The sequence below is a fragment of the Canis lupus genome, chromosome 2 (assembly GCF_003254725.2).
Source record: "Canis lupus dingo isolate Sandy chromosome 2, ASM325472v2, whole genome shotgun sequence".
NCBI classification, from domain to species: Eukaryota; Metazoa; Chordata; class Mammalia; order Carnivora; family Canidae; genus Canis; species Canis lupus.
In genome coordinates, this window is record NC_064244.1 from 83,601,243 (window position 1) to 83,609,779 (window position 8,537).

Sequence of the window (8,537 nt, forward strand, 5' to 3'; positions counted from 1 at the left end):
ACTTAACGTATTTTCTTAGAAGCTTTTCTCACAGATGAGTGAGAGGGGCAGGCTGTGCGGGCAGTACCCTGGGGGGCATGGATCCCGACGTCGCCCTGCTGCCAGCCAGCAGCCCAGGCCCAACACGGGCTGAAGTTTGGACTAGTTAGGACTAGAATGGTTGCAACGGACAGAAAAGCCAGACTCTCGGTGACTTAGCAAAGCAGATGTTTTTCTTCTCTCTTCAGTCTCAGTCCAGAGCTAGTGTGGCCGCTGGCAGTTCCACTCTGGCTCTTGTTCCATTTCTGTCCTCACCTGGAACCCGGGGCACCCACCTCATGGGCTAGGTAGCTGGCCTAGCTCCGTCCATCACATCCACATTCCATTCAGCTGGAAGGAAGGAAGGAGGAGATGCATACCTGGTGTCCCTTTAAAAGGATGCAGCCCGGGCAGCCCGGGTGGCTCAGCGGTTTAGCGCCGCCTTCAGCCCAGGGCATGATCCTGGGGTCCCGGGATCGAGTCTCACGTCGGGCTTCCCTGCGTGGAGCCTGCTTCTCCCTCTGCCTGTGTCTCTGCCTCTCTCTCTGTGTCGCTCATGAATAAATAAAGAAAATTAAAAAAAAAAAAAAAAAGGGATGCAGCCCATTTGCACTTCCGTGGGCCGGCGCATAGTCACATACCAGGCAGAGGCTGCTGGGAAAGTCATTTCAGTGTCCATGAGCCCCTCTGGGTCCAGGGTTCTGGTACAGAATTTGGAGAGAAGAGACATGGAGGCACAATAAGCCGTCTGCCCCCAAAATGGCAGAGTCTCTGCTAGATTTAAAAAAAAAAGGACAGATGAGAATTTTTAAGGGTGAAAAATGGTTTTCTCCTGCGGATGGCCTGAGGAGGCTTCATGAAAGGTCCGTCTGGGTTGGACCTTGATGAGCAGGGGAGAAAATCCCGAGGACCTTGTCATTACTGCCACTCAAGAGTGTGGACTCTGCCAGAGACCTGGCAGGAGCTGCTTCAAAAGGCGGAAGCCCGGGCTCCACCCCACACCTGCCAGGCGGATGGCGGCACGGGGCCCCGGGACCGGGCTGCGCACGCTGTGCCGTTGGCAGAACTCGGAGAGCCTCCGGAGTGGGGCCGGCCATGTGCCCCGGGCCCTGCTGAGCAGCCCAGGTGGGCTTAGCCCTGGCCGGAGGTGACACAACCGCAAGGACACAGCGTGTTCAGTTTCTTACAGAGGTAAGGGGATTCTCTGTCCTTGGTTGTTGGTTTCTTCTCCCTGAAGATTTTATTTATTCACGGCAGACAGAGAGAGAGAGAGGCAGAGACCCAGGCAGAGAGAGGAGCAGGCTCCCTGCGGGGAGCCCGATGCGGGACTCGATCCCGGGACCCCAGGATCACGCCCTGGGCCAAAGGCAGATGCTCAACTGCTGAGCCACCAGGCACCCCATTCTTTGTCCTTTGTTTGGAATTTGCCCTTACTCGTTTTGTCTCCGTGGCAGTGTTTTGTGTTTTTGTTTTATAAAAAGATGGGAGCCATAGACAGTGCTAGTTGAGGCCTTTCTAAAGGAGAATTTTGTTTTTTTTTTTTTTAAAGATTTATTTATTTATTTATCCATGACAGACAGACAGGGAGAGAGAGGGCAGAGACACAGGAGGAGGGAGAAGCAGGCTCCATGCAGGGAGCCCGACGTGGGGACTGGATCCCAGGACTCCAGGATCGTGCCCTGGGCCAAAGGCAGGCGCCAAACCGCTGCGCCACCCAGGGATCCCCATAAAAGGAAGAGTTGGCAAACTGATGTCGGTCCCCAGATGGGTCTTTGAAATGTTACTGGCCCCTGAAACCCGAAGTCCAGGACGGCTGAGCCACGGGATGGAGACAAGAGCCTTGGGGATGTTTGGAGACAAGCTGTAGGGCCTTCACGGGAGTTCCAAGCCCCGGGAGAGCGCCTGGATCCCGAGGCCCTGGGGGAGGGATGTGGCAGGGCCCGCGGGCTGGAGGCGGACGGAGACCGCAAGGGCCTCTGCCCACCGGGGCGCGCCGCTGTCGGGTGCCTCGGCTCTGCCACAAGCGTTTTCAGCAAGTCCCGCCGCGCAGTGGCCCGGCTGACGCGCTCTCGCAGCCCCGGCCGCCTGCCCGGCCGAACAGGGTGCTCGGGCGTGAGCTGCTGACGTCTCCCCGTGACCGACACCCACACCTGCCCTGTGGCGGAGCCACCGCAGCCTCTGCCCCCGACCTCGGCCATTTGCCCGCCCCCCCCTTCCCGACGATAAGTCCCCACACACTGACAGGTTGGGGTGCTGACCCCCGGCCTCACAACTGAGTCTTCGCTGTGCATCGGTCTGAATTCGGGGAAACGTTCACCTTCTGCCTTGGTTTCCTCCGTATCCGTCGTGAATGTGACTGGGCTGTGATGGGATGGCTCAGTTACTTCTGGCACAACCATAGGCTTCTGCTCCTTGTGATCAGAAGCTGAGTGACATCTACGGGATCGTGGCCCCGTACATCTAGGGACTTTCTGCCAGTATTTTTCTTCAGGGTCTTTGTTTTCTTTGGACTCGGAAGGTCTGAGCTACTGCTGACACCATCCTAGAGACTCCATTCCCTGTTGGTGTGGAGGCCCAAACCGCGGTTTCACCTCCTGCAGGAGGGGGTAAGGTGTCATTTATGGTCCTCTCCTGAGCATAGACAGGCTGGAGCAGCTTTGTTCAGCTTGCAAGAGGAGTGGGATGGACTTGATCTCCCACTGTCCCCCACCCCCACCCTGCTGTGGGGCCACCCTGGAATGCCAGGGCCCGTCTGGGCTCAGCTGTGCAGTCCCTGGAGGAAAGCCAAGACAGCTGACTACAAGGTGCCGGGACCAGCACCCGGGCCTCCAGCACCAGCTCAGCCTGTCCACCGGCGCTCGGCCCCGGACACCATCCCAGCCTCCTGGAGCTTACAGTGTGGCTGGGGACGCAGCGGCGAACAGGCCGTCACAGCTCAGAGGGGTCAGTGTCTTGATGGTGGAAGTACAGGCTGTGATGCAAACACCCCGAGCCAAGTAAGTGTAGGACTGAAGCCAGACAGGCCTGCGGGAACTGGGCAGAGGGGCTGTGTCTTACCTGAATGACCCGGCTCCGAAAACAGCCTTGCGTGAGGCCTGTACTAGTGGCTCTTTTATTGGACTCGCTCCCCTTCCCCGTAACAGTAGCTTAGCTCCAGCAGGATACACTGTAGCTGTGGGCCCGGGGGTTCGCACTCACCCACACCGGCGGCGCGTAGTGGGGGCTCACGGGGGACGGCTTCCCGCCTCCAGGTGGAGTCTGTACCCCCCGACCCGTCCCCGTCCCGTCCCCCGTCCCCGTCCCGTCCCCGTCCCGTCCCCATCCCCGACCCGTCCCCGTCCCATCCCGTCCCCATCCCCGTCCCGTCCCCGTCCCGTCCCCATCCCCGTCCCGTCCCCATCCCCGTCCTCATCCCGTCCCCCGTCCCCGTCCCCGTCCCGTCCCCATCCCCGTCCCGTCCCCGTCCCGTCCCCGTCCTCATCCCGTCCCCCGTCCCCGTCCCCATCCCCGTCCCCGTCCCGTCCCCGTCCCCGTCGCGTCCCCGCCGCCCCGCAGCTCACGCCCGGCGTCTCCCTCCCCCGGCGCGCGGGCAACTGCGTGCAGAGCCGTGAGCGCCGGATAGTGGTCGTCGGCGGGCTCCGTGGGTTCCGAGAAGCGGCTGGACATTTTCCTGAAAGCAGCACGTTCCCGCCCACCCTCCAAAGGGCAACGCCGTTTCTAGAGTAAAAAAATAAAAAATCAAAAAAAAAGCCCGCGTGCCCGGCTTCCCCGGGGCTGGACGTGCCTGCGCCGGCCCCTTCCGGGCGCCGCTGGTAAATATAGAAACGGGGGGGGCGCTCGGGGCGCGGCGGCGGCGTTGGCGGCGTTGGCGGCGGCGGCGGCGCGGCGCGGCCCGGCCCGGCCCGGCCCGGCCCCACGTGGCCCCGGAGCCGCACTAGCCTGCTGCCGCCTCTGCCGCCCGCGCAGCCTCCGGGCACCGCGCCGAGCCCCGCCGGCCAATGGGCGCGCGCCGGACGCCGGGGGGCGGGGCCTCGGCGGCGCCGCGCGCCCGCCACCGCGCGCCCATTGGCGGAGCGCGCCCGGCCCCGCCCCCGCCGAGGCCCCGCCCCGCGCGCCCGGGTTAGGTTGCGGCTCGGCGGCGGGCGGAGCTGCTCCCGTTGTGCTGCGGCTCCGCGCGGCCTGCACCCGGGCCCGCCGCCGCCGCCGCCATGGAGCCCCGCCCCGACGGCCCCGCCGGCCTCGGCCTCGGCCCCGCCGACATCCACGAGGGCTGGTTCCGCGAGACGTGCAGCCTGTGGCCCGGCCAGGCCCTGTCGCTGCAGGTGGAGCAGCTGCTGCACCACCAGCGCTCGCGGTACCAGGACATCCTCGTCTTCCGCAGGTACCGCCCGCCCCGGCCCCGGCCCCGGCCCCGGCCCCGGCCCGAGCCCCGAGCCCCGCGGCCCCCGCCCCGCCCCGCCCCCCGCAGCACCGTCGGGCCCGGGCCCCCTCCCCCCCTCCCCTCCCCTCCCCTCCCCCCCCCTCCCCCCCCGCGGCCCCGAGCTCGGGCGGCCCCGGGCGGCAGCACAGCCCCGGCCCCACGCGCCGCGCTCCACGTGTCAGCCCCGGACACGTCAGTCGGACCCGCCCCGCCCGCCGCCACGTGTCCGCCGGGACCTGGGCGCGGGCCGCGGGGGGGGGGGGGGCAGGCCCGGCCCGACTGTCACTCGCCCCCAGCAAGAGCTACGGCAACGTGCTGGTGCTGGACGGCGTGATCCAGTGCACCGAGCGGGACGAGTTCTCCTACCAGGAGATGATCGCGAACCTGCCGCTGTGCAGCCACCCCGACCCCCGCAAGGTACGCCGAGGCCCGCGCCTGAACCGCCTGAGCCGCCCGAGCCGGGCCCGCTGCGGCCGCCGAGCCGCCGGAGCCCCCGACTGACCGAGCCCGTCCTAGGTGCTGATCATCGGGGGCGGCGACGGGGGCGTCCTGCGGGAGGTGCTGAAGCACTCGTCCGTGGAGTCCGTGGTGCAGTGCGAGATCGACGAGGTGAGCGCCGCCGGGCAAAGCCGTCCTGCCCCGAGGTGGCCGCCGCTCGCCGGTCCAGCCCTCAGCCTCTTTGTTCGTCTGGGAAGCACGTTGGGAGGATTCGCAGGGGCCTGGGGTGCGCAGTCGGCGTGGCCCGGCCGGCCCTGGTGCGACCCCACGGGGTGGTCGGGGAGGCCCCAGGCCTGCCCGTGCCCCCACGCTCTGCGCCGCGCATGGGCTTTTAATGAGCGTCTGTTCCGTGGCGGCCGGTGCTCAGGGCGCGGGGTACGGTGTGGACGGCCAGGTCCAGTCGCTGCGCCGGTCCCCGGAGGTGATGGCCCATGAGGGCGAGCCCGGGCGAAGGCACGGCAACCCCGGGCTCAGGGGTGAAGGCGGGGCAGTGCACAGCTCAGGGGGTGGCCGGTGGTCTCAGCGAGGCCTGGATGAGAAGCAGGTGACCATGGGCGGCCGGAAGGTCCTCCTCCCTCTGACACAGCCAGAAAGTCACTGGGAAGGGACAGGTGGGCGGTGGGATGTGGGCCGAGGCGCAGGCAGGGGCCGGCCCCCTGTTCCTGAGCCGGTTGCCACAAACCGTTGGCTTGCCCGAGTGGGCGGGCCATGGGGGCAGCTGCGGGTTCCCCCAGGCCCAGCCGGGTCCCTCCTCCGTCCCCAGGACGTCATCCAGGTCTCTAAGAAGTTCCTGCCGGGCATGGCCGTGGGCTACTCCAGCTCCAAGCTGACCCTACACGTGGGTGACGGTTTTGAGTTCATGAAGCAGAACCAGGACGCCTTTGACGTCATCATCACGGACTCGTCAGACCCCATGGGTGAGCGGGGCCGGCCTTCCCTCCACGCCCGTAGTGGACGACAGACGGCCCAGAGCTAGGGCTGTGCCTTCCCACCCCTGCTGTGTGGCCAGCCCCAGACGTGTCCCAGCCGAGGGGGGAGCGCACACCACCGCCCCGAGGTCACACGCTGATGGGGGACAGGGGGGCTCTGGCCATGGCCCACCGAGACCCCAGCTTCCTCTCCGATTTCCTTTCTGCTCTTAACAGGCAGCATCAGGGCGCGGGTGGGAGCTAGTCCCCACCCAGGGCCCAGGGTGGACAGTCCCTGACACCTGAGAAAATCCCGGGAATGGGATGGAAGTGTGGAGCCCCCCAGGCAGTGGCCAGTGGACCCCCCTGCGCTCCTCCCAAGCACCCCCTTGGTGGTCGGTTTCTGAATCCACAGACCAGGACGCAAATCCCGGCCCTGCCCCCGTGGCAGCCGCGTGGGTCTGTTGTGGGGCAACAGCATGTTCACTGTCCCTTGTCCCCGCCGCCACAGGCCCTGCAGAAAGTCTCTTCAAGGAGTCCTATTACCAGCTCATGAAGACAGCCCTCAAGGACAACGGCGTCCTCTGCTGCCAGGGTGAGTGGGCTGGGGGGCCGTGAGGGGGGGGACGGGCCAGGGAGATGAGATGGGGGACGCGCTGAGGGGACAGCCTGGGGATGAGTGGGCTGGGGGGCGTGAGGGGTGGGGACGGGCTGGGGGATGAGCTGGCGGGACACAGGCGGGGGGACTGGGGGCGCCGACTGGGGGTGAGCAGGATGGGGGGATGGGACGGGCTGGGGATGAGCTAGGGGGACACAGGGTGGGAGGGACAGGCTGGGGGGACGGGGGGACAAGCTGGGGGGGATGCAGGGTGGGGGGACAGGCTGGGGGTGAGCGGGCTGGAGGGCGCGGTCCTGCAGCCTGGGAGAGGAGGGACGGGTGGCTGGCGCTCAGGCCCCTGCTCCCCGCAGGCGAGTGTCAGTGGCTGCACCTGGACCTCATCAAGCAGATGCGGCAGTTCTGCAAGTCGCTCTTCCCCGTGGTGGCCTACGCCTACTGCACCATCCCCACCTACCCCAGCGGCCAGATAGGCTTCATGCTGTGCAGCAAAAACCCGGTGAGCTGGGCGCCCTCCTGGGGCCGGGAGGGGACTGGGTGGGCGCCGGGAGCGCCCCCCTGATGCCCGCGTGCCCCGCCCCAGAGCACCGACTTCCAGAAGCCTGTGCAGCAGCTGACACAGAAGCAGGTGGAACAGATGCAGCTGAAGTACTACAACTCCGACGTGCACCAGGCGGCCTTCGTCCTGCCCGAGTTCGCCCGCAAGGTGGGCTGCGGGGGTGTGGGGCAGGGGACCCGGGGCCCCCCGAGGGCCCACCTGAGCCCTCACGCGGCCCGGCGTCCTTCTGATGAGGCCCTGTGTCCCCCCAGGCCCTGAACGACGTGAGCTGAGCCCGGGTGCCGGCCGCTGCCCGCGCTGCGCGGGAGCCTCCGGGGTGCTGGGCGCCTCGAGCCCTGGACGCGACCCCCGCCCGCCGCCGTGCCCACCAAGCAAGTGTTACAGGCCCCAGATGCTGCCCCGGCTGCCCTGCTGGGCGGACTGTCCGTCTGTCTGTGGCGTCCACCTCCGAGCCTCGACCAGCTGTGTACAGCACCTTCTCCACCTTCTGTCGCCCTCACTCACCAAACACGTGTATTTATAACAAATTCGAATCGTGTGTCCCCAGACCTTGAGTGGGGCCGGGGCAGGTGGCACATCGGCCTCTGTCGGGCGCGGCGTGTGGGGCTCCGAGCCGGCCACCGCCTGGCCTCTCGGTGTCCTCCCCGCGTCCCCAGGCAGACCCGGCCCTCCCTGGGGGTCCTTGGGGATCCCTGGGCTGGCCTCTCGTGGCGCCAGGGGCCACAGCGGTCACCAGACGGACCCTGGCCGTTCCTTTACCCAGCCCCACGGAGGATGGAGGGACCGCCTGGCCCGGGCTGCGGGCTTGAGATCACGGTGGGGCCCCTCGGGGACTGTGTTGTCTCCGAGGAATTGGGGTCACTCGCAAGGTTGTCAGGGCCCATCCTGGGGGTGGCGGTGACGCTGGAGGTGACGGGGGGCCGCCGCTGCTGCGTGGCTGGGGTCCCATCAGCCGGCCCTGACTTGGCTCTGATCCTGCCCCTGTGCGCTCCCCGAGATCCAGTGGCCCCCAGGGATGGGGCGGGTGCGGCCGCCGCGGGGTGAGCCCTCTCCAAGGTCCTGAACCTGCGCCTCGCCCCGGGCCCCGCCCGCGCCCTCCTGACCCCGAGACCTGCCCTGGTTCAGGCGCCGCCGCCTCGGGGTGCGGGTGACAGGGCCCAGCCCACACGTGTCTTGGGGTCTGCAGGAGGGGGCCCTACTCTCGGGGAAAGCTGGCCTCCCCAGCCCTTCACCTGGACGGCTTGACCCCGAAGACTTGGCAGGAAGGGGGGGTGGCCCCAGCAGGGGGCAGGGCCCGGGACACCATCCACCCGCACCTGCCCCGGGAACCACTGCACACCTGGCGGCATCCAGGGCCTGGGCCCGTGGCCGTCGTGGGGGTGGGCGGCGCCGAGGCTGCACGGCCCACGTCCTGAGCCGCTGCCCTCCCTGGGCTCCACGCCCCCCTCACGACCTGAGCCCCGTCTGGCCCGTGGCACATGGCAGGCGAGCTTCAGTCGTTCCGCGCCCCAGACGCTG

At 67.4% G+C, this 8,537-nt stretch overlaps 1 protein-coding gene and 1 long non-coding RNA gene across 3 annotated transcripts; one reads left to right on the forward strand and one right to left on the reverse strand.

Annotated features, from left to right (window-relative positions):
• Nucleotides 1-1,544: 1,544 nt before the first annotated feature.
• LOC118353991 (uncharacterized) lies at nt 1,545-3,907 on the reverse strand. 2 transcript variants are annotated; one of them, XR_004813781.2, is made up of 3 exons: nt 3,579-3,907; nt 2,914-3,190; nt 1,545-2,612 (listed from the first exon to the last, which is right to left on the reverse strand). It is a non-coding gene; the product is annotated as an uncharacterized LOC118353991 (long non-coding RNA). The 2 variants fall into 2 exon arrangements; XR_007409343.1 differs by lacking the exon at nt 3,579-3,907 and having other exon boundaries at nt 2,914-3,326.
• A 239-nt stretch (nt 3,908-4,146) lies between these two features.
• Nucleotides 4,147-7,552, forward strand: SRM (spermidine synthase). The gene is made up of 8 exons (XM_025477151.3): nt 4,147-4,399; nt 4,735-4,855; nt 4,955-5,047; nt 5,700-5,853; nt 6,356-6,439; nt 6,814-6,959; nt 7,044-7,166; nt 7,271-7,552. The coding sequence occupies exons 1-8, from the start codon at nt 4,227-4,229 to the stop codon at nt 7,289-7,291; spliced, it is 915 nt and encodes a 304-aa protein (XP_025332936.1). The 5' UTR covers nt 4,147-4,226; the 3' UTR covers nt 7,292-7,552.
• The last annotated feature ends 985 nt before the right edge of the window (nt 7,553-8,537 follow it).